The following is a 24,766-nucleotide window of genomic DNA, read 5'->3' on the forward strand; positions in this document are numbered from 1 at the left end:
GGACTTGTGGTTTACATCGGTGTATTTACATGTGCTGTTGGGTTTTGGGTGCCAGTGTAATATGCTGTGAGTAACATTGTTTATGTGAAGAATTACCACCATCCAGTTATAACTGAACAGGGAAAATATTTATATTTTCAGGCTCTGGAGAGACAGCCAGAATTTTTTGTTCACATGGCAGCAGCAAACTCTACTCCACCTGGCTCTTTGGATTTAAACCAGCCTGGATTTGCAAAGGAGATACTGGGAACTAAACTGGAGGTCAAATACCTCTGCTCTGATTGCAAGAATATATTGAGGAGGCCGTTTCAAGCTCAGTGTGGACATCGCTACTGTTCCTATTGTCTGAAGAAAATTATAAGGTAACTTTTATGCCTTCAGTCTGAAGGCAAAGTGCTTGAAAAGGCATTTTCAAGCAGAAAAGGAGAGATAAGTCTCATTTTTAGGGCCTTCTCAGTGAGGGAGCTGTGTTTAATTGTTGAGCTTCAGTATCAGGTGTTCTGTAGGGAATTTGTAATCTCTGACTTGCTTTTATTGTTCTGGGGGTTGCTTCAGAGTTCCCTTTTCCTGAATCTCCCAGATTGTTTTTGCTGTTCAGGTGGAGATCCAGGTGGATCACCCGTCTCCTTCAGTCTTTCTCACAGCTACTGCAGGAACGTGCTCCTAAAAGTCATCATACAGTTGTCGTGCCAAAATGTGAGAAATTTAAACACACACTGACTTCCAGAAAAAGTTTCGTAGTGTTCTGTCTTACTCTTGTCTTTAAGTGAAAGGAGCTGAACAGAGTGGTTAATCAGGAGAAGAAAAAAAAAAAAGAGAATCAGAAATGGGTGTCAAAAATACACATGAGCAAAGGCCCAATGTGCTGTTTTAGAAATAAGAAAATGCTTTAATTTTATAAAGCTACCAGAAATCGTTTTACTGTTAAACCATTAATCGGTCTCTTTTTGTTGTGTTTTTTTCTGCCTGCTAGTGCTGGACCTCAAAAGTGTGCCACCTGTATTCAGGAAGGAATATATGAAGAAGGAATTTCTATTTTGGAAAAAAGCTCGGTAAGCAAAAATGCATTTTAAAAAATAAAGAAGCTCGCTGATGTCATTAATACCACTTGCGATTTTTGTTTAAAATACAGGTTCTGAGAATCCCTTATTCCTGGGAAACGTTTTCTTCAGTAGTGAGAGTTATGATTAATCTGATGGACTCCCAGCTTCTGAAGTCCAGGTCATATTAATATAGCAGTGGCCTACTTAAAAGCTGTATTTACAATTTGTTTGCCATTAGCACACCTTTGAGGATGTCGTATAGCAACTGGCCTGGGAGGAGTCTTAGTACAGTCTTAATAAAGAATGAATAGACCCAACCAAAACTGCAACCCCTCAGTAATTTTTGTGATTTGCTTGGTTTTTCCCATTTTAGGCTTTCCCAGACAACGCGGCTCGTCGGGAGGTGGAAAGTCTGCCTGCTGTCTGTATTAACAGTGGCTGCACTTGGAAGGGGACTATTAAAGAATATGAGGTAAAGATCAAAGCAAGGCTTCCGGTGTCTACGTCCTTTTTATTTCCTCTGTGTTTGGGGAAGACTCAGGTGGTTTTGCTTGTCCACTGACACTGGTGGCAGTGGAGGGAGCTGTCAACTCCCTGGACTTCACTGTAAGCTGGAGCTATTTCTTGACTGAGCTAGGTCTGTGTGCCCTGCTGAGGCATAGGCAGAACTGAAACAATTTCAGATTTGCTTGTGATCACAGGCACCAAGCACGTTATTTCTGTGGTGGGAAGCCCCTGCTCTGTCTTCAGCTCCTTTCTGCTATAAAAGCCAAGTGAACTGGCAAGAAACTGCTGTGCCATGAAATTGTTGTGGAGTTCTCTGTGTTATGCGAACCTAAAACCTACTTCAGACCTGTGAGCTTGGGGAAAGTGGTCTGGCCACAATCCTGTTTTGAGCTAGCTGCCCCTGTAGCTATCAGGGCAGTGAGACTGGCCACCTGTTCACTCCAAGCTGCTCTGGGCCCGCGAGCCTGCTCTTCTTGAGGAGCCCATCAGCTCTTTAATCCAGGCCTCTTTTTGTGGCCCTGGGCATTTGGTCCTTAGCGTGCCTATGGCTAACATACCTCACGAGAAGCGTGTTCTTGCTGAGGATGGCAGCGGACCCTGTGCTTTCCAACAAGTCAGCTCTGCTGTGGCAGTTTGCATCGTTAAAATGCATTGGCAGTTAGGAACGAATGTATGTTCACCTGTGAAGCTTTGGGGCTCCTGAAGGACAGTTCTGTTGTCCCTCCTGGAATGGAAGAGCCATCACATGGGTGGCCTGAGATAAGAGGAATAAATTTCATTTCCCTCTAACACTTGCCGTAGGTAAAGTTTGTAACCCTGTGGTTCGTGGAGCTTTGGTAGTGACCGAGATGTGTGTTGGGAAAAGGTTTAACCTCGGTCTGTCTAGGCTAATGTTTGGGTTCTCTTTGCAATGCCCCTGCAAGATGGCAGGAAGAAACAAGAGCTGTGGATTACGCCTGAGTTTTCTGCCTAGCTTGTTGAGCCTGTTGAGAGGTGCTTCTGCACCTCTCCTTCCTTGTGCCACTGTCTAGAACCTTCTGCTTCTTTATGCTAAAAGTTCAGTCCAGAAGATGAGGGGATGTAGGGTGCTAAATGGTCCTCCTGCCCTGGAATCTTCGTTCATAGATTTGTAAGTGGCTCGTGGTATGGATGTATGGCTGAATAAATGTCAAATTAAAAGCTTCACACTGATGCAGCAGAGTGTTTGGGAGTTGCATTTCAGGGTACAGTGTGTTTTACTGATGTTCCAGTTCAAGCTGTGCTGTTGGTGCCTGCGGATTGTTTGACCCGTGCTTTAATTTCTGCTGGTGACCAGTAACTAGAAGCCTGGTGCCCACTGCATTGTTCAAAATGGTGATTGTAGTAGTGAGCTCATCTCCACTAGACTAAAACAAGTAATATTTGTCTGCAGCTTCCAATGCTATTGATTGTGCTGTGACTGATGAGCTCTTCTAAACTTTTTCTCCTGGGTTTAAAAAAAAAAAATCTTAAGAGTTCCTGCAGTGCTCAGCAAAAATCATCAGCTGCCAAAGGTCCTCCCTGTGTGGTCTTACAAGTGTTTGAACGTAGGCTTGAGTCCAGCCAGGACTTGCACTAGAAGTTTATAAAGGCAACAAGCTGTGGTGAGATGTCCGTCTTCTTGCAAGGTTGTATGTATGTGATGCTCTGGGATCTTGTGCACAACTGATTAAGAGCATCTGAACTGATAAGGCTGTGCCTCTTTTTTGCTCTCCACCTAATCTTCAAAAGGTCCTGTTAGGTGCTTTGCTAAAACAGAGTATGTTTTGTAGAGGTGGGGCTCTGGAGCACTTGGGCTGCAGGTCTGCAGCACTGATCTTGACTGTTAGGGGTTTTGTTAGTCTTGGGACAGTCTTGTGTGATGAAAGGGGAGCAGGGATTTGGAGCAGTGCTAGTTGGTTTGTGTGGGGACTGAGCTTGCCTTGCCTGCCTACCACAGGTGGCATTCAGTCTAATGGGGGTAAGGTTATTTTGTGCCTTCTCAGGGAAAAACTAATTCTTTCCTGGGAATTGGTGGGAGGAGGCAAGGTCTGGCTTATGTTATCTGTCCCAGCTGCCTGCCAAAGAGCTGTGGCGTTTAATCAGGCCTGGCTGTATTTGTGAAGTCAGATCGTAGGAGATGGTATGTGTGCCTGAGGAGGGCCGATGAAAGGAGGCATCAACCAACCATGTTAGCCTAGAGTCTCTCTTGGTACCATGGGCTAGTATTAAACCCTGCCTTATGGGTGGGCTTGTTAGTTTAGTACCACAAAGTAGTGTTTGCCTCATGTAGTACCATTGCATCTGTAGCCCACAATGTGTGTAACGTCCTGCAGCAGCTCAGTGCTCCCGCTATGGAAAGTCCCTTGCTGTGCTATTTCCGACAGGACATGGAAAGTCCCTAAGAGCAAATTCATTGTTTGCTAATTTAAAAATCATGCAGTTGTACTGAGAGAGACTTAATCGGCTGCTATCCATGTACGAATCGAGATACTGTCACTTTTGGTTTGGTAATCTTACTAGGGCATGAACAAGGAAAAAAGTGTTCAGCTGAAAAGCTCTAGGACTTCTAATAAAACTGATTTCAGTTTTGCTTTCTGTTCAGGCAGCCCAAAGTTCAGATCTCAAAGGGGCATACAAAACTGAAAGAGTGCAATGTGCTTGGACATGACTTGCACTACTGCTTAAAGCTGTGTGAAGCATGTGAAATATTTAAGTGCTCAGCACATGTCTGGGTTTATAAATGCATTTTTCAGACTTTGTAAATATTTAGTGGCATTTGGATAAAGCAGTTTGTGGTGGGGCTGCAGGGGTTTTCCTTTTAATCAGTAACCTCTTTTCATGTATAAGTTTCCTGATGAGTCTGCCAGAATGTACATACAGAAAAGTAGGCTGTGGGCAGGAGCCTTTAGATTTAGATGGAAAGTCTGAGGAGGGTTGCTGAAACTAAAACTACTAGCCCGTTAGAGCAAAAGGAAAGGCCAAGAAAACACGTCCTGTGATATCCAGGTAGAGGGAGTTTGTGGTTTCTCAGCATTGCAGCGCTTCTTTTCTTGCCTTGCAGTACCTCCAATTGCCTACACCTCTCTTCTGTTTTATCAACATATCTTCAGTTCTCATATACCTTTTATTTCTGCTTTTCATACTGCCAGCTTCCTTTCTTTACCCCCCACCAGGACTGGGATGGGAGGAGGGGGCTGCAGGGGGGTGTTCGCATGGTCAGCCTTGGCATTTGCATTTGTTACCCCAGACAGAGGTTTTAACGATGCCCTGTTCATCTCAAGAGATACAGATTTATCTGAGACACAAGAAAATGTAATTGTCTAAGTTTTGGAAGGAGAACTAAGTTTTAAGCTTAATCCTGACAGCAGTGTTGAAAATAAGTTGGTGGGGGAGGGGGCATTGCTAGGAGAACAGATGAGCTCAGCTAATGAGGATAGGTGACTGTCATCTGTGGTGAAAACCTATCCTGATCCAAAATGGAGGGGATGTGTTTTCCTTGTGGTCAGTTGTCACCTTGGTTTTAAAGGGTTCACTTTAACTGAAGCCTGGAAGGCTCTAGAAGATGCAAAACTCAGAATTTAAGCGATGTTACTCCACAGCCCGTGGTGTTGGAGAGTATGTCTGCAGCCCCTTCTGGTCTATGTGGTTTCCTGGGGCCCAGAGGGCAAGGTAGCTGGGCAAGCCCTTCTTGCCCAGTGTTCCTACTGAGAGATGCTGGAGAAGCCCTGCTGCACCTTCTGTAGAGAAAACTGTCCCTCTTCAAAAAGGCTGCTGGTGTCCCTGAGCCAGGGGTGTCTCCTGCTTTGTGATGCTTCACCATTTCATGCCTTGCCTTTCCAGCTGCATCCTAGGCATACCCTGATAGTTTTTCGTGGTGATTTTCAGGTTATGCTGAAATCTTCAGCTTCAGGCTTTTGCACATTGCTTAAGAGCAGAGATGCTGGTCTTTGAAGCTACTTCACCTGGCTCCTGTTGCCTCCAAAGTGTACTTCTGAGTGTTTTATGGTGGTGTTGTCTGCATGGGATACAGCATTTTAAGGGCTGTGGTAAGCACGCTTGACAATGCTGCAGCAGGACGACCAGCCTTCCTTTTAAAATCAGGTCCAGCTTTTATTGGCTTTTTTCCGAAGGTTTTGGCTTCACGTTACAGTGTGGTGTCGAAGTGCAGTTTGCAGCCAGCTCCAGCCTGATCAGCAGTTTGCCCAGGACCAGATCACTTTCTTGTGGGAGGAATCCTGACTTGTATGTGCAGGTGACCAAAAGGACCTCCTGCTTCAGAAAAAGGGTTCTGACGCACCTTTACTTTCCAGAACTGGAGCTGAGGTCCCCAAACAAAACCTGACCTCCCTCTCCCTTACAATCCCTGAAGTCAAGTTTATGTAGCTGGCTGCCCAGACACGAGACAGTTTCCCATCCAATCTCGTGGTGGGAGGTAAGCCACGGGGAGTGCCAGAGAGTGTGCGTGGGAGGGAGTTGGAAAGCCCCAGCTGTAGAGGGTCTGCTCTTAGCTTCGAAAACCAGCTCAGCCTTCTTGTGGTGGCCCATTGAATTACCAGTTTTGGCATCTGCCCCATGGAAAACAAAAAGCTGTAAGTTGTGAACTTAGAAGTTGAGGTGAGTGCTATGTGTCCCTTCTAAGCCATGATGAAACCCCTTTTCAAAGTTGCATGAATGCAACTTTGGGAGTTGTGGAGCAGCACTTCATGCCCAGGGTGATGTTCCTGGGGCTCTGGGTGTCTGACAGGAGCCAGAGCCACAATCACACACACGTCCTTGGGCACTTCCAACTCTTCAGACAGCCTAGAGAAATTGGGTTTGAAATCAGGCCACTCACCACAGGCTTGACTTCTACAGCACGTGAAAGACACCCATCACAGTTGTAATACTTGTCTGATTTCCCCTTTTCTGGGTGCCAGTGGTCTCAGCCTTGTGCTGTAACTGCCCTTCTGTTCACAGCCTGCACCTCTCTGCTGGCTGCGAGGCAAAGGAGTCGATCTTGCCACTGCCCACCATTTGTAGCTTGCAGAGTTTGGCCGCCAGCAACACCACCCTTTCTAATGTGAAGGTCAGGCAGACCACTGAGAAGCTTCATCCTGAGGCTGTCCCTTTTGATTTGAGCTATTAAGGTGAAGCTCTGTGTGCTGGTGAAGGTACTGCTGGAAAGGACAGAGATCTCTCCAGGGGTGTTGTCCTGGGACCTGGTTGGTACAGGCAGTGCTTTCAGTCTGCTTAGAGCACAGCCGTTGGCACTGCAGCATCTCCTGCAGCTAATGCCAGTGGTCGGCTGTTAGAAGTAACTATTGGTGTTGGATTCAGATCAGTGCTACAAACATGCCAGCACCTGGCATCATCAGTGTGATGGTATGATTGGTGTTTGCTCCCTGGGGACAGGTTGTTCTCAAGCAGTGGCCTCATTAGATGTGAACAGCACATCTTGGGCATTTTTCATGTGACCATGATTGTAACTGTTAATTGTAACCTAGAAGACCGGTGGATTCATCTCTGTGAGATGATCCTGATTGCTTTGAACCTCCCTTACGTGTCAACCAGCTGTTTATGGAGACTTGGTGTAGTCCAATGCTGTAACTTTTAATTTCCTTGGCAAGTGGATGTAGTCTTTTCATTTTGCAATGCAGCTAGCCGTGTCTGAGATGAAGGACAGTGGTGCACAGGCTCCAGCTGGCTGTGGTGCCAGGTGAGGTTCAGAGTCAGGCTCATCTAAAATGCTCTGGGGGTCCTGCACAGCTCCATTTCAGACTAGAGTCTCCCTAGGAAAACTGATCCTCTGGGTTGACAGAGGGATTTGGAAAAGTGTTCTGGAGCATCCCACTGCCTTGTGCTCATGTAGCTCAAAGCAAACAGGGAAAGGCAGAGTCTGTTTTAGGAAATGCTGGAAAACTCACTGCTGCTTTCAGGTGTTTCTTACACCTTCAACCTTCTTCAAAACATGCTCTTGCTTTCACATCTGTCTTCAATGGAAGAAACACTGCCTTGATGTTCCTCTACCAATAAACCCCAAATCAAATGTCTGTCTAATCAGTCCTAAAAGCCCATGAACAAAAGCATTGAACCCTGAAAGCAAAAGTTCTTGTGCTGGCTCTGAAAAGAGGTATGAGCGAGGCCCCTGGGAACCCCTGACACCTCTTATGCCAGTTTTTCTCCTCAACTTGGGTGGATGCCATGGCGTTGGACAGCAGAGTGAAGGTGATGCTGGTTTCCCGTGCCATCACTGCCATACGCACACCCACTAAAGCCACAAGCAGTTACTGATAAGAACTTAGTCTTTGTTTTTGACACTTTCTTTGAGGTTTAATTTTCTGTGATGCTAAGTGGACTTGCTCAGATCTCTGTTACCAGTGTGTCCCAGCAAAGGGGAGCAGTTTGTGTCTGGCAGCAGCTGATGCGATGGTCTTGGGAAGCTCCTGTTCCCAGTTGGCACTGTGAATTACAGATTGGGTTCCTGCTTTCCAGCCCTGTGTTGCTAGGCTCTGTGCAGTAGAGCAAGGACCATGTGCAGCCCAGCCCACCTGTGTGGGGAAAGCTTTGAGCAGGCCTGGCTTTAAACCAGCCTTAGGACTTCCCTGCTGAGGAGGGGACACAGCATAGAAGGGCATGTTGACTTCAGAGGAGTACCTCTGTTCAGTGGCACATTCCCCTCTTGGAGGCTCTGGAGCCACTGGGGACCTGGCAGAGGTGCACAAAACAACTCATACTTCTTGGTACAAGGAATTCAGGTTCCCTTGAAAGCTAGGCAGGTGTCTCTTTTACATTGACGACCCATTTTAAGTGTTTTCTCTATGGCTCTGTGGGCCCACCCTTTTTCTTGTAGCCAGGCTAAGATGCCAAAGGAGCTGTGTGCTGGACATAGCGATGCTGGGGCTGGGGACTGCCGAAGTCCACTCCAGTGAACCCTGTGTCACTTCAGCTGGCTTTCCTTTGCCATCCTGTTAATTTTTTTTTCCTTTTTGGTGCTCCCTTCCTGCTGCCAGGCCCTTCAGCTTTGTCTGTGCTTACGGATGCTGTTGCCATGCTCAGAGAGGACTAGTGGACTAACTTTGAAAGATCAACCTGCAGGAGACCGTTCGCAGAAGCGCTGCAGTGTGCACCTCGCACCAAGCCTGTTCTGCTGCACCTCATCTCTCTGCTAGCCCTGCCCTTTGCGATAACCTTCCTGCAGGGCTCTGGAAGAGGCATCCTACAGCAGCTGTTTCAAAGGTTGCTTTTCTCAGCCACCTGCCTTGCCTCTTAGCTGAAGGGGGAGCATTGTGTCATGCTGATGGATTTCCCAACACAGTTGCAAGGCCTCCATAAAAACGGACTTGCATTAATATGGCAGGTTATGAGTGGGGCAGCTAGGGAGCAGGTGCAACTCCTGCTCTGCCACCACGATACAGGGGTAATAATTTTCAGCAGTAGCCTCTTCCATAGTTCAAGTCAAGTTTAACAAAGCACTGAGAGGCGAAACGGCAACGGGAAACTACAGTTTTCCCTTTTGGGAAAACTTCTGGAGGCACAGCAGAGCAGCTCATCCTGGCATTCATTAGGAAATGAACATTGCATCCTCTAGGGATCAGCTGCTGTTATTAAAACCAGCTTTTTCCCCTCTGTGTGTCTGCACTTTTCTGCATGGCTGCATTGAAATGTGCTGCCCTTGCTGTTGCAGAGCTGCCATGAGGGGAACTGCCCGTTCCTGCTGGTTGAGTGCTGGGGGTGTAGGGGGAAGATCCTGCTGAATGGGAAGGCCCCAAGAAAAACCTCAACTCCAAATACTGCGAATCGCTTTTCTGCTTCCCTGATACTGAGGTAGGAGAGTTGCAGCATGCGCCCAGGCAGCTCCGTTTGCCAGCAGGCCTACAGGGGAGGGGGGTGAACACCTCCATTGCAGCCTGTTGGTGCTGCTCCAGAGAGGAGCACGTGTAGGTGCTGGAGGACTGAGCGGCCGCAGCGGTAGCCCGCGAACGCCTGTGCCCTGGGCAAGTGCTCATAGGCTGCCCTGGTCCTTCCAAAGGCGGCAGTGGTATCTGATTTTCTAGTCTCTCAGGTGGGCTCCCAGAGAATCGCCTGTTCTGATGACAGCATGTGAGGTACAGGCTGCCCCTGGGTTGTCTCAATGCTTATTTTTAGGGAGCAAAATTGATGTGTGGATCAATCACTGGTTTTTATTTTAATTGAGTGGGAAGAGCGAGGTGTTGTGCAGGCAGTTAAGTCTGCCCAGTTTGATTTTTTCCTACCCCTGCTGTGGGATGCTGAAGGCTGGTCTGTGCCTCAGTTTACAGCTGGTGGGTGAGAAGTCAATGCTGAGGTAACTGGAGAGTAGCCATGAAGGTCTGAGCCAGACTGTTGTCTTCCAGCTCTACTTTAATTCTTCTATTGCAATCCCCTCTCTTCAATCCCCATCTGACTTGATTTCCATGACAGGTTCACTTTGGGAGAGTGACTCTGCTCTCACCCAGCCCCATTCACACTGATGGCTTTCCAAAGCTGCCTGAAATGTTCACAGCAAATGCCTGAGTGGCAGAGATGCTCATCACTGCTGCAGAAGCTCATGGCTGTGGGTTTGGGAAAAGTGTAAACAGGAGGATTGCCCCATTCCTGGGGGAGTAAGTTGTGGCAGATCTGGCTGGAATGCCAACCCCTGCTCTTGGCTCCTGGGTGGGGTGGATCTTCCAGCAGCGATACCATCCATCTCTGTTTAGACACCCATGTAGAGGGGGAGGAACAGGGGATTCCAAAGAGGCCGAAACTGTGTATACAAAAATGTTTGTCTAGAGGTTTGGATCTGTGCTGGTTAAAGCTAATGCTTCTGGGTGTCTTAAACAATTTACATATGGACCAGTTGCACTTTCAGCTTAGCCATGCGGGATGGTTTTCCTTCTTGCGTTGCAAGCTGGGCCCACTCTGCAGGGCTGCCTGCGTGTTGGGTGTTATATCACAGTGCAGCGTGAAGTTGGGATGGAAGATAAATGCTGGGAGGTGGGGAGTACAGAGGGGGTGGTAGTTTCACACCTAGCAAATTGGCACGGGAGAACATAAGCTTTAAATACTCCCTTTTTAAATAGTTGCCTCTACGGTGAAGTTTCCTTCCTTCAGCCAGACTGTCTGTTCTTATGCCAGCGTTTTGTGGGTCGTGGGTAAGATGCTATCTGGTGTTTCTAGAACATGAGAGTAGTAGGTGGGGAGAAGAAAGGTTTCATCCCCTCTGAGTGGGATGGAGGAGGTGCTTTGCCGCATCTGCTTCTGCCTCCGCAGGCAGCGCTGTCTGTGCAGGCAGCACTGCCTGGATGAGCCATGCAGGCTGGCCGGTCACTCTTCCAGGGACAGTGCAGTGAGGCTTGGAGTCTGATTACTCATCTGAAGTATAAAAAAGAGAGAGTAACTAAGAAGCTGAAGCTGAGCCACTAATGGGTTTCACTTTCCAGTTTCTGATGTGGTAACAGCGTTTAAGTTTGTACATGTTTCCCCTCCCAGATAGTAACCTGTTTTACTGAAGAATAAATATTTTTGAAATAAAAGGTTTTGAAGCATCTGGTTTCAGATTACTACTTCATAAATTCTTCTGGGTTTTTTTTTCCTGTTACTACCATGGCAAGATACTTCAGCGCACTTATCTTTTAATCTGAATTTTGAACTGCATATTCATGACACTTACAATACCTTGTTTCAGCTGATTGGTGTATAAGGAGAAGGTTTAAGCAGTGTGGAAATGACACAGAAAGCAGAGGCACATTCCAGCTTTCCCAATTTAGCCGGTATTGCTGGCCCTAGTATCTGCTGAGGACAGAGTATCCCATTGCCCTGGTCATATCTTCAGCTCCGCTGGCTGCCAAAATAGACTGTGGGTTCTCTTGCTGCAGGGGTGGGTGTTTGTGGGCAGGGGGCGTTGAATGAGACAGAGGTAAAATTTTTTTCTTTCGGGTTGAAAAATGGTTTTTTGATTTGAATGTGAAGATACTTTTAGGCAGCTCAGCCCAGTGTGTGATGAATAGGTCATGGTTTCGTACTTCAGCTGACCGATAACAATTACAGTGGAAAAACTAAACAAACTATCTTGCTGAGATAGTGGCTTACTTCACTCAACCTGCCTGAATGTGTATTTTCCCAGCAGAGCCATAAATGGAGCTTCCTGTTGATTATCTTGTCCATCAAAGTAGTAATTTGATTTGTTTTTTTCTAAATTATAGCAGCTTTTTAAGTTGAGGCTGAGGCTACATAGGCACCCAAAATTCTGGTAGCCTGGAGATCACACAAATGAGTCAGTATGCAAAATATCAGCGTGACCAAGATTTCAGTATAGGTTGGTAGAATACAATGCTTTACTGTAATAAGGTATAGAACTACTCCCGTTGAATTGTACTCATCATAGAACCTCATTGGAGCTTTTATTTAGAGGATCAAATATTCTGCTGTTTATTCCTTTACAGGCTCATGGTGAAGTTTGCCCTGAATTTCCACTGACTTGTGAAGGCTGTGGGAAGAAGATTCCAAGGGAGAAGGTATCCATCTGACTGCCAGTGAAGTGTGTGCCATGGTGGCGTTTGGCGTTCTGATGGGCTGACACCGGTGTTCTTGGAGTGGGGGGGGAAACAGAGACCATTAGAAAGTGGGGGGAAAACCAATTAAGGGGCAGCTGTTAGTACAGATGTGACCTTTCCATAGGGCTCAAAATACTGGTTGGGTGCCGGTGAACATGACTCATTGGCACTTGTAGTTTTGTGTTAGTGCTGCCGATGCCACCTCCCTTTGAGTGGTGTGTTTGCCATGTTTGGGTGTAGAGTCTCCATGGGAAAAACGCGTTTCTGGGTTTAAAGGGTACTTATGTCATATGTAAAGCAACTATATCAACCACAGTTATGGAAAGGGAGCCCATCTCCAGCTAAATTAGTTTATTTGTAATCAATCATGTAATGGAATCCACATCTATAGGGTCTTCATGCTGCTGGCTCCTGGGGCAACGCTCAAAAGTCTGAAAATCAAAATTTTGGGAAATATCTTCAAAAAGCACGTTCATCTGAAACTGTCCTGCCTGCTACGGGCAAATATTTAGTAGCACTGTTGCAAAAGGCCCTTGTAGCAGGGTAGCGGGGACAGAAGCATCAAAAAGATGAGCAAAGAGTTCTTCTAAATGTGCAGCATAATGAAGGACTTCACTGGGGTCTTGGGATACAGATCCGTTGTCTGCAGGCTGAAGGTGGAGCCCGGCAGAAATGAGGCTTGTAGGATTCCTATAGGTGATCTATCCTTTGTTTAAATATTAGCTCCCTCTTCTTATCTCTCTCCAAACTTGATTAGCTGCAGCCATTGTAACTCCGAGTAACCTGGCTTGTTAAGCAAGCCAGATGGATCTAGAAGCTTTTAAAAACAGTTTTTATTGACATCTGTTGTAGCAGATGTAGGTGTTAAATGTGGAGTATTGTGGTTGTTTGGAACAGACCACTGATATCTATCTGATGATGACAGGTATATCAAAAACAAGATGGTAATGTGCCAGTGCTTGTTAGCATTAATCATGCATTGTGTGGGAACCCAGACAAGTCATCTTGGTGGCTGCGGGGGCGTTAGTGGTACTTCTCTGTAGAAATATCCACTGCTGGCCTCAGTTCTTCATGGCAGCTGCCATGTGGTGGCTGAGGTGTGGCCGCCTTTGGCACCCCAGTGAGGGGATGCTGGATCCAGCAGAGGTGGACTTGCAGTAATTGTCGAACATACTCAGGCAGGACCACCGGGAAGCTTTCTGTCCTCAGATTTGTAATGCTTAGCTGGAAGTAAAAATACCAAGCTGTGGCACACCCCAACCAGGGTTACATGAAGTGCACAAAATTAAATGGCTGTCTGTTTCACAGGGTTGTTCCTCATGCCCTCATGCCTCATGCTTGTTGCTCAGCATCCGTAACATGTACCTGTGCTGGTTGCTGCTTCTTTCCTGCATGTGCAGGTGAGACCTGAGACCCCGTGGCCGTCAAGAGAAAGAGAAATAAACTTTCCTCCCAGGTGTCAGTGCTATATTTATATATGACAGTGGAAGTCATACCTAAGGGTAGGCAGTGTCCAGGTTTAACCACTCACTTTGGCAGCTAGTGATTAGCAATGGCTTGGCATTCTTGAGATCGTCTTCAGTTTCCTAGACATCAGCAAGATGGAAAGGGAGCTAGTGGGGATACATAAAATCTAATGTTGCTTTCCTTTGTTTCTAGTTTCGGGACCATGTGAAGACTTGTGGCGGATCTAAAGTGCCTTGCAGATTTGAGGTTGTCGGATGTGCTGAGGTGGTAAGGGCTCATCTGTTGATGTTTATCCTGGGACTTGTTTTCAGTTCCATTGTTAGAGTTAACCTGCAAACTGCTGTCGCTCAAACTGTTACAGATGTTTGCGTTCAGATATTCGAACAAAGTGGTGCTTCAAACCCTGTTCAAATGGAGCTTAACATCATCTGCTGTCCAGAGTTTGGGTATCCAGAGAATGAAATTAACGTGGAAGGAAACCTCCTCCTTGAGGAACACCCTGAGTGTTTTGAGACTGGTGTTTATGCTTCTTTCAGCTGTAAGCACAGAACTGGGGCCAGGCCATATTTCTCCATGTGACTTAGTTTTCCCAGCTCCTACTGGTGATGTTCATATAAATCCCTCCTTGGGGGGGATTACAGGATATTTGCTTAGTCCTTTTGTGCTGTTAAGTACATCTGACAGAGCCCTTTTGGGAAGTAATGGAGGAAGAGAGTAGAACAGTGTGTACAGCTGGGGAAACGTTAAACATCCGTCATTGTATGTGATCTGCAGCATTTCTAAACCGAAACAAAGAAACCCGCCCCCACCCCAAACCAGGTTTTTTAACTATCTTTCTTTGGTTTTTTCCTTTTTATAATTTAAAGCTAATGCTGTGATCTCGAGAGGAGGAATTTGTTCTGTGGATGGTGACAGTGTAGACTGAGCTTGCTGAATGGGGGATGTATTTCTTTTCATGTAGGTGGAAAATGAAAAGCTACCAGAACACGAAAGCAAGTGTTTGGCGGAGCATCTCTACATGCTGCTGAGTTTTGTGCTAAGCCTCAAGGCTGGGTCTGGAGACCTAAAGCCCCTTCCTGCCATTTCCTCATCACAAAACAACTCCCCACAACTGGCAGCAAACTCTCTGGGCTTGGAGTCGAAGCTCTCCAAGTCCCTGGAGCTCTTGGGAAGATGTGAGGCCCTTGAGAGGAAAACGGCAACCTTTGAGAACATTGTCTGCGTGCTCAATCGGGAGGTGGAAAGAATGTCTCTAACAGCCGAAGCCTACAGCCGGCAGCATCAACTAGACCAGGAGAAAATTGAAACACTGAGTAACAAGGTGTGTAACCACTAGCTTGGGCTTTCCAGCACTCTGCTCAGAGACTTTTTTCAGTTTCCTTTCTGTGTTAATAGCAAAGCTTCACCGCCTAGCCCTGAATCTCCACAAATCTGAAGGCAGAACTAAAATATCATTTGTGCCTGTGCCCAACCCTCAAAAGCCTTCTGGAAAAGATGGGCATTAAACTGACATGCATAAAGCATGCAGATCTCTGTTGGTAATCAAGTTATGCAGACACCAAGATGTCGTTCCTAGGTGAAGTTTTCCGATGAGAGACAGGGCACTGAGCATTTCACTGGATCTCCCTGAATCTGTGGGGCTGCTTACCTTCCAGACCTTTCAAAAGGAGTGTAATCATTGATCCTATGCTGCAGCGTTGTGCCAAGCACAATCTGGAGTTGTGAAGAAGCTGGGCAACTTCACCAGTGTGCTGCAGCACAGTCCCTTCTGAGCGCTGCCAGGGGGTCTTGGCAGCTGGGAGCTGTGCAATTTGCAGCTTATCTCTGCTCTTGGCAAGGGAGCTGCCAAAACCGGTGTGGCTCTGTCAGCTAGCAGTGATTAACCCTGTGGAGACCTTGCTGGCTGGGTGTAGGTTCCTATCTTTCTCAATCTAGTTTTGTCACAGTGCTGAGAGGTTTTTTCCCCCATCCTCACTTTTTGAGCTGCTCATTGGGAGGATTTTTCTGTTTGCTGTGGGGAAGTTTCCAGCTCAAGCACTGAGTTGTATTGATATATAATGACAGGGTTCAAAAGGAAGCTTCAGTGAGTTGGCTTATGATGCTAAATTTCTCCCTCCCGAGACCCCTGTCAGTTCTGGAGGATGTCTCTCACTGAAGAGTTGTCCTGAAGGGGATGCTGGTGTCTGCTGGCTTTCTTGGGTCTCACAGCAGTACGTATTTCTAACCAGGCTGCACCGTGTATCCCACTGAGCAGGTCCGGCAGCTGGAAAGGAGCATTGGGCTCAAAGACCTGGCCATGGCTGAGATGGAGGAAAAGATCCGCAACATGGAAGCTTCCACCTACGACGGTGTTTTCATCTGGAAGATAACGGAATTTGCCAGGAAGCGTCAGGAGGCGATAACAGGCCGCTCTCCTGCGATCTTCTCTCCAGGTTATTGCCCACAAAGATGAAAAACTTTTGCATCTCAGCTGGGTGTGGGGTTTGCAGTGGTGTCCTTAGCAGGGGAGATGCTGGCCATTCAGATGTACTTCTCTTCTGTCCCTCTTTCCCTGTGGAGCCTGGAACTTTTTTTTTTTTTAACATTGGCCTGAATGAAACTGCTCTGCTGGAAGAGGTGCTTTTTTGATTGCAGAAAACGTTTTTAATGGCTTGGAATAGAGAATGGAACCCTCTCGGCTCTGGAATAGCCCTGCATAACCCTTTAGTTAGAATTAAAGTACTCAGATTATAAAACTAGCAATGAAATGGTTAAGGAAGGGAGGAAATATATATTAGAGACCCAGAAATATATTTCAGTGCCTAAAGCATGACAGCGCAGGAGACAATGTCTAAATAAAGCCCAAACCACACCTAGGGGAAGTGCTTGAATATCTGCTAGTGGAAGGGGCTCTCCTTGCCAAACTGCCCCAGCTCTGCACTGTTCTTCCTGTTCTTTAAAAAAAGAAAACCTCAGACAGCGAGCAGTAGGTTGTGATCTGGCTTCTTTGCTTACGAAAGCATTTACCAGGCTTGGAGCTGTAAGATGAAACCATCTCTTCACACAATTTCATTGCTCAGTGGGGAGCTCACTTCACAACGTAATGGTTGAAGAGACGAATTTGTGTTTGCCTGAGCAGGAATTGCTTAGATCTAAGCGTGCTGGAGAGCTTTTTCAAAATGCCCAGAGCTGCTTGCAAGCCTAGAGCACGTACCTTACGCCTGCTTCCTGGTGCTGTGAAAAAGCAAACTGTGGCTGGGCCACAAGATAAAAGCAATTGAATTTTTAAAAACTATTTTAAAATCTTTTTTTTTTCTGGATGAAGGCTGTTCAGAGTCCTTTTTCTCTTGAAAAACTGAAAGAAAAAATGATTCCCCTTCTTGAGGGGAACTAAACTGCTCCTGAAACTGTGCACATGCAATTAGCATTTCCTTTTAAAAGTCAGCAGCAGCCGTGGAAAACCCCTGCTGTCTGTCCCCTTCGGGAAGGGCAGAACTTCCTTCCTTTTCCCAAAGTGAACAAATCTGCTTCAAATCTATTTCATTTGACTTAGACGACCTTAACTCTTGCACCCTGTTTATCTCCTGCACTGTGCTCAAGAGCTGCTTGACCTGAATGTCTCCAGAGGCTTGTGGTTTTGAGGTAGATGCTGGACAGTGCTGGCTCTTGCCCTCTGGCCGTGGGCATTCTGTCTCGCTGTGCCCCAGCCTGGGGGCTCCTCCGGCCCCTCCACAAGCTGATGCCAGCTGGGATCCTCACAGTGGGGTGGGATTTGTTTTGTCTAGGTTGGAGAATCAAGTCAGCTGGTGGAGGGATGTAAGCGTCAGAGTCAGGACAAGGGAGGGAAAGGGGTGAAACCTCTCTGAATGCAAGAGGCTTCGTCTGTCCAGACATTTGTTCGGCTGTGCTCTGAATGCACAGTTCCTCCTAGAACTGCAGCTCATGGTTGCTGGTGCCTCCTCCATGCTGCATGCTGGCCAGTCTCCATCCTGTGCCTGCCAGCGGTGGCAGGGCAGCAAAGGCAGGGCTCAGGGCTTTTGTAAACTGTTTCATCAAAGGAGAAACTACTTTGCAGGCCACCAGACTGTGTCTTGTGTTGCTGGTTGGTCTCTGCTATCTGCTGATCAAAATCTTGTACGTGGCTGGAGGGATTGGAAGCTGAGGGTTGCCTCTGCCTAATGCTGGGACTGCCTCTGGAAAAGGCAGGACTTTTTGTTTTATCTTCAAAGTGCAGAGTACCAGGGTTTGTTTCCTGCAGTAGTAGATTGTGTTCCGTAGATGAAAGCTCCTCTTTCCTAGTGCAGCTTTAGCTGAGGAAATTAGGCTGAGAAGCAAATGTTTCTTGTGGAGGTGGGCTTTTTTATCTTAGAAAGTGAAGTAAATAGACTAGTGCTGTTCAGTCTGGGAAGGGAAGAGCTGGGAGGAGAGGTCTGGGTTGCGAATAGGATGAAAAAAGGGAAATTAGTAGAATTGTATGGTTTGTATTTAAATGTAAAGGCGAGGAAATACCAAATGAAATCAGTGTTAAAGAGAAGGAAGTAGAGTTGCCGCTCACTTGCGTTGTGAGGACACGGTGACTGCCGCAGGGTTTTGCAAAGGGTAAAATGAGAAGAGTTCCAAAAGGCAAATCCGCACAAGAAGGGCTCATTGGGGTCATGAACCGGGACAGTTCAAAGTGAAGCTCCTGTTGGAAAGCCACCCGCCGCTGGCCATCGGATGCCAGCGGGGCAGCTTGCTCGGCTCTTGCTTTGCTTCTGATGCGCTTTGCCTTTGCTCAGGCCGGTGGGAAGCAGGATGCCTGTGCTGAGCTGATGGCATGGTGCACAAGGTGCTTAGCACTCTGGCTACCTGGTGCCTTTTCCTGGGCACTCCAACCGCTCTGGGGCCATCCTTCCTCCAGTTCCCTGCCTGGTTTTTACATTCACAGTGTTACAAGAGTGCTGAGAAGCACCAGGTAGGCTGTGAGCATGGGCTGCTTGGACTAGCAGAGGGTGGCATCTGCCCTGAAAGCCTTTGAGTGAAGCAGGCAGAGAGGAAGGACTAGAGGAAACAATCTGGGGAGTGCCAGGAGGGACTTGGGTGACAAAACCCTGATCTCTTGCACCTTGTCCTGTGGAAGTTCACAGTATGTCTGCTAGTGCTGGTCTGCCTGTTCATAAGAATGCATGGACTCCTGCAGTAAAATACCATCTCTTATCTCCTGCCCTGTGCCATGGGGCTGCTGAGCATCACCAGACCTGAAGCACGTAGCTCTGTGCCACTGGGAGAGGGTGGTTTGCAGCGGGTCGCCCTCCAAGACCTATTTCTGTGGCCCTGCACAGGTCTGGTATCACAACATGGGCATTCCCAGAACTGAGAGAAGGAAAGAGCCCGAGGTCCCAGAGCCCATACCCTGCTGTGCCCATACAGCACAGCATGAGCCGCTGGGATCCTAATGGGACACCAAAGCTCACTTGAGCCTCTGCCCCCATTAGAGGTGGCCAGCTTACAAAGAGGGTGCAGTGAGTACTAAGGATGGTCTGCTTCATGTCGGGTTGTTTTTGGGGTGGTTGTGTTCCCACTCATCAGTGTTACTGCCATGAACTGCAGCTCCTTCAGCAGTCACATGCTGCGCAACTGGCGACTCTGTTATGGGATGCGGTGGGAAGCACCCAGCTCCCGGGCAGAGCTCCAGGTTTGGGCTCTGCCTGGGGTACTTGTGCCTGCGGTGGTAGGTGGGGAGAGCTTGGGAGGCTGGCGGGCGCCCTGCTCTGTGCCACAGCACTCAGCATCTCAACTAGACCAGGGGCTTGTGACTACCTGACCTTGGGCTGTTTGTTTGTACCTGGTCCCTTTATGGACCACCTCTGTGGTCCATGTATTTTAAGACTTAGACCTGGTTTCTTCCAGGATCCAAGCTTCAGAGTCCTCAGTTCAAAGGAACCTGTTGGTGCCAGGCTTTGCTGGGCTTGACACTCACTGTGTCTGTTTTTCAACTCTTTGATAGCATTCTACACGAGCAAGTACGGCTACAAGATGTGTCTGCGCATTTACCTGAACGGGGATGGCACTGGGCGTGGGACCCATTTGTCCCTGTTTTTTGTGGTGATGAAAGGACCCAATGATGCGCTTCTGCGGTGGCCCTTCAACCAGAAGGTAGGTGTGGGACAAAGCCGCTATGCCCAGCAACATGCCTCTCTAGTTTTGCACCCACTTGAGCTTCTAGACACCATCAGTCTGGCCTACTTAGCAAGCAGAAGAAGGAAGGACTTTGATATGTCGGCCACTCTGGGGATTCCCCAGTTGTGCTGAAAGCACCAAGCGTGCTACAGGGCAGGGGCATGAAACGGCAGAGGCTGCAGCAGGAGAGTGGCAGCATGTTTGGAAAGTAAGTGGAGCAGCAGCATGAATTTGGGGCGAGGGGAGGTTGTTGTGGCCTCGGTGCTTGGGGTGAAATGGATGCTCACTTGATGTCAGAAGCTCAGATTGCAGTTCCTAGACATTGCACTTCTGTGAAACACTTCAAGACTGAGCGGGCGAAGTACTGATGGAGAGAGTGGGACTGCCGCCTTTTGCAAAAGGACAGCAACCCTGCGACTTAATGAAATACCTGCGTGGGGTATTGGTGTTGGGGGTGGTTGCCATGCTGGCCAGTGTTAGGTTTTCAGAGTTGGTGTGACAGCCCTGTGCTGCCACACAGAAGTTTCCAGTGACGGGGCAGGATGTGGGAAGGTTTCTGCAGAATGTCACGGAGATGACGTTCTCTGCTGACCCTACTTACAGGCATTTCTCAGATTTGTAGGTGCATGATGTGACTATGGTTGCGTTGGTTCTCGCACGTTTCACAGGCTTCAAGTGAGCAGGCCACTGGCCTGGGTTTGCATGTGCTTTTTATTCATCCACTCTTGTATATTTTCACATTTCCCTGCAGGTAACCCTGATGCTCCTGGACCAGAACAACCGGGAGCACATCATCGATGCCTTCCGACCCGACGTGACATCCTCCTCCTTCCAGCGACCCATCACGGAAATGAACATTGCCAGCGGCTGCCCACTGTTCTGCCCTGTCTCTGTGATGGAATCCAAGAACTCCTACGTGCGTGATGATGCCATCTTTATTAAAGCCATCGTTGATCTCACAGGCCTCTAACCCTCCTCACCTCCAGGAGCAGTGAACACAGAGCCAGCCCCACGTGGGGCATTCCCCTCTTGTGCTGCCCTTCAGGCAGGTCTCGGAGCAAGGAGGGGGCAAAAAGCAGAAGGGGAGAAGCCCTTCCCAAAAAGGGACCTTCGCTCTGAGCGGAAACAAGGTGTCTGATGGGAACCTTCTTCCCTGGTGTCAGACAGACCTTCCCTGAGAAGAGGTTTGGGTGGACGTTCACAGTCTGCAGGGTACAAGATGATTTCCTGCAGGGACTTGGGTGTCTGAACTGCCGCTGTCTAGGCTTCCAGTGGAAACCAATGCAGCTCTTGCTTTACCAGTTTAGTGCACAGCCTCAGTGCTCCCTAGTAAAACAAGGGTTTGGCCTGCCTGAGCACCACCTCGTGTGGATGTTTGGCTCAGCCATCCAGGATTTTCTTCAGAGATCTCCATGTTCCTGGAAGTGTTGTGTGCTGCAGGGGTGCCATTGCTCTGCGCTGCTGGCTGGTCTGCACCTTGGTGGACAGGAAGGGTGTGTGGCAGGCTCGGTGCAAGTGGGGCGAGAGAGGTGCCAACTGGTTTGCCGCTGTTTTGGTGCCATCGGTGCCTGCAGAGAGGGCTGCTGAACCAAGTTGTGCAGCAGGCAGGGGAGCAGTACCCTGTGTCTGGCCCTCGCTGTGTGTTTGATGGGTGGTTTGTGCTTTGAGCGGTGTGCTGGGAGTATGGGATGGGTCAGGCAGTGCCCATTGCCTGGGAGGGAGTGTGGGGCAACACTGGGGATGCCTGTAGTGAGAGGGAAGAGAATCTCCCCTGGAGACTGCCCGTCCTGTCCCAGGAGAGGAGGGTGACGCAGGGCTCAGTGCAGGACTTCAGCCCCTGAACCCTGGGAGCCCCAGGTGGGTTTTTAGCCAGACCCCATCGTTCTCTGCCTGCCTGCACCTGAGCAGCAGTGGGCAGGATGGTGGCAGTGCTGGAAGCTGTCTTTACACACGCACAGATGCTTCTGAGCTGACTTTCAGCCCCATCCCGGGGCAACTGCAGCAGCACAGATGTGCCAGCCTTCCCAGGGCCCTCTCCAGCTACTGGGCACATTACGGCCACAGCTCCGCTGCTGCCTGCGCCTGCGCTGCCGCTGTCCATCTGCACAGGCACTCTCACCTCCGCAGCTGCAGTGCTGATGGACACGGCCTGTCTCTTGTCCACCTGTGTGGTGGGCAGTTGCTGGCCAGCCCCTGCCCTCTCCACATGCCTGCCTCACCCACAAGCAGCAGCTTTCCCCTGTCCTTCCCTCAGCTCTGGGAGCACCGTGCCTGCTGCTTTCCAGTCATTGCACGCTGGAGTGCTCTGTCTGCTTGGCCCCTCATTGAGCCTGCAGCCACCCGAGTAGGATGTGGGGTGGCTGGAGAAGTCCTCAAATGAAGCTTGCTGTTCCTTTTTTGTCTCTGAGCTCCTTGCACTGCTCCCTTCTGGGCAGCAAGTGCTCAGCACCCACAAGAAGGTCTCTGTATTTGTGAAGAAACTGCTGCCATGTCTCCATCATGGCTGGCTGGACCCTCTGGAGTTGTTTTGTTGTGGCCATGAGTAACTCCAGACTGGCAGTTAGCCTGGCTGGACTCTTGAGGCTTTGCTGCCTTCTCTGTCTGTGCTTCCCTTACTGTGACCGAATGCGCTGCAGGAGATGGGTCATTGGTGACAGCTGGCTACTGACCCCACCTTGCAATAATAGTCCAGGGCCCCGTCCAGCTCCTGTGCTGCTCCTCTGGCTGGGAGGGGGGCCAGCGGGGCTGGAGGGTGGGCACCCTCCTCTTGCTTGTGGCCGCGGTGTGTCGCCCTCGGCTGGGAGCAGCAGCAGCTCCCCGGGGGACACAAGGCTATGGTGTGGGCACGAAGCCCCGCTGCTGGCAGGGCCTTGCCTGGCACCCAGCCCTGGCCCATGGATGTGGAGCCCACCCTGCTCGTGGTCTGCTTCCACCTCTGCTCTGGCACAGCTGCACAGCCACCCCGGCAGGGCCAGGGGAATGAGCTGTGACCCAGGCAGGGCTTGGGGAGCCCTGCCAGGGCTGGCTGGCCCCCCACACCCTGTGTGGTGGTGCCACTGCCCTGACGGCTGGCACCTGGGGTGATTTGGCGTGTCCCTGCTGCTGCTTGGGGGGACTCGGGGTGCCTGATGGCCTTCTCCTGGCTGGTGGGCAGCTGAGCCAGACCCTGACCCAAGGGTGCTGTGCTGGCTGGGGGCTCTTCCTGCCTGGGAGCGGGTGCTGGGACAACCTTTGAGCCCCTCTTTGAATTCTCCATGTGGATCTTTCCATACCTGTTGTGTGCAAAGGCTGGGGCTGGGGGTGGACTCTGCTGTTTCAGCAGAAGTGGGGGGAGGCTGTGCCAGCACAGCAGCTCTGGGCGAGCTGGGGGTGCCCATCAGGTGGGGTGGCTGCAGCAGGGTGGGCTGAGAAACCTCTGGGCATGGCTGCTATGAAAAGGTGAGGGGCCCTGTACAGGCAGGGCCTGCCTGTTTCTTCCCAAGGGCAGTTGGTCGGTGGGTGTGTGTCCGCCTGGAACTGCTCTTTGCAGAGCAGGGCTGAACCACTGCCTGTGCCCTGCCTTGCTGCTGCCTCCCCTGGGGCCCTCAGCTCTTCTCAGCAGTGACGAGTGGCAGGACCCTTCCTTTGCACAAGCCACTTTCCAGCCTGTCCTGAGGAATGGAGCAAGCCCTGTGCTGCCACTGTCCACCTGTTACCTTAGGAGAAAAAAAAAAAAAGGCTTAGCAAAGCCCAGCGCTGCTCCCACCTGCAGCAGCTCTCCACAGCCAGGCCCAAGGGAGGCTCCCAGCCCTGCAGAGGCTGGGAAGGGCCTGGAAAGGGGGAGGAAAATCAGCTCTGCTCATTTAGCAGTTGGGAATTAAGTGTATTGGCCTGGGGCAGGGGGAGGTGTGGAGTGTGGTCTGAGTTGATGTGAATGTCTTTGCTCTTGTGGTGCTGGACACCCCCCCAATGGCCTGCAGCAGGGCCGGGTGGCTCTAGCCAAGTGGTCCCGGGGGTGCCTGTGGAGACACTGGCTCAGCTGGGGGGGGGGGGGGTCGGTCTGGGCTGTTTCAGGGGGTGGGTCGTGGTCCTCCTGCCCCAGCAGGCATCTGGAAGGTCTGTGCTTCAAGCAGAGACCAGGCTCTCCCCGTTGATCCTGCAGAGGGGACAGCGGGGCTGTGCTGGTGTTGGGGAGGGTCGTGGCAGGGGTCTGGCACAGCAGGTGAGCCCCTGTGACAGGAGATTGTACTCACTGCTGGTTTTCCCTTCCCTCGTGGTGTGGCTGAGGAGCGGCAGACCTGGTGCTGACAATGCTGGCTGGCCCTTTTTCATTTTTTTTAGCCGCTCTGGAGCGTGCAGTGGTAATTGTAGTGTGTCCCATGCATTTCAGGCAGGGGTATGGTACCTTCCTGGGCACAGCTCTGCCAGCCTGTCTGGCACACAGACACTTGGCACAAGCCACCACTGGAATTTCTGTGTTGGTTTGGGTTTTTCTTCCTTCCCCCCCTTTCTTCTTTTTTTCCGATTTGACCACAGCTATCAGAGAACACCCATCTCAGCCTGGCACTGTGAAGTAAGTTGTTTGGGTTTTATTTTGGTTTATTTTCTTTGAGGATGGAGTATGGGCAAAACCACTAATAAAAGCCATTGGAAGGGCACTGTTGTATAATCCATGGGATCGTGGGGCTCCAGCACTGCGCAGGCTGGAAGAGGAGCAGTGGCAGGATTACCTCAGGGTGGGGGGGTTATTGCCGTGCTGGGACCTTCCCGCCACCACTGGTTCCCTGTGGTAATGGCGCAGCCTGGCAGGGTTTGCCACGCACCAGCACTGCAGCTTCCAAACACAGGGTGCCAGAGCAGGCAGGGAAGGGACTCCTCGGAGAGAGGGGTATGAGACGTGGCCCCAGCCCAGCTGCTGGAGCGTCAGACACGCAGGGACCACAGGGCTGGAGGGAGCAGGTGCAGCAGTGCTGGGCCAGCTTCACCAGCAGCAGCAGAACAACTGGAAAGGTAAATGCAACACATTACACTCACGGTCCTGGGTGCTATCCACTGAGTCGCTCTAAGACAGGCTGGTTTTTCTCAGCCATTGTTAGGAGC

General features: G+C 49.7%; 1 protein-coding gene across 7 annotated transcripts in view; it reads left to right on the top strand.

Annotated features, from left to right (window-relative positions):
* TRAF2 (TNF receptor associated factor 2) overlaps nt 1-24,324 on the top strand; it is a 29,589-nt gene extending 5,265 nt beyond the window's left edge. For 4 of the 7 annotated variants that reach the window (XM_064468461.1, XM_064468462.1, XM_064468464.1 and 1 more), the window contains exons 2-11: nt 142-362; nt 974-1,052; nt 1,417-1,515; nt 11,972-12,043; nt 13,742-13,816; nt 13,911-14,087; nt 14,511-14,870; nt 15,804-15,981; nt 19,515-19,663; nt 20,439-24,324. In XM_064468461.1, coding sequence (XP_064324531.1) covers nt 142-362; nt 974-1,052; nt 1,417-1,515; nt 11,972-12,043; nt 13,742-13,816; nt 13,911-14,087; nt 14,511-14,870; nt 15,804-15,981; nt 19,515-19,663; nt 20,439-20,657 — 1,629 coding nt within the window. In that variant the 3' untranslated portion in view covers nt 20,658-24,324. Of the gene's footprint in view, nt 1-141; nt 363-973; nt 1,053-1,416; nt 1,516-11,971; nt 12,044-13,741; nt 13,817-13,910; nt 14,088-14,510; nt 14,871-15,777; nt 15,982-19,514; nt 19,664-20,438 lie in introns of those variants that run through there. The other 3 variants (XM_064468465.1, XM_064468466.1, XR_010375619.1) reach the window with 2 other exon arrangements.
* Nucleotides 24,325-24,766: the final 442 nt, after the last annotated feature.

Source organism: Phalacrocorax carbo, chromosome 18, assembly GCF_963921805.1.
Source record: "Phalacrocorax carbo chromosome 18, bPhaCar2.1, whole genome shotgun sequence".
Lineage (NCBI taxonomy): Eukaryota > Metazoa > Chordata > Aves > Suliformes > Phalacrocoracidae > Phalacrocorax > Phalacrocorax carbo.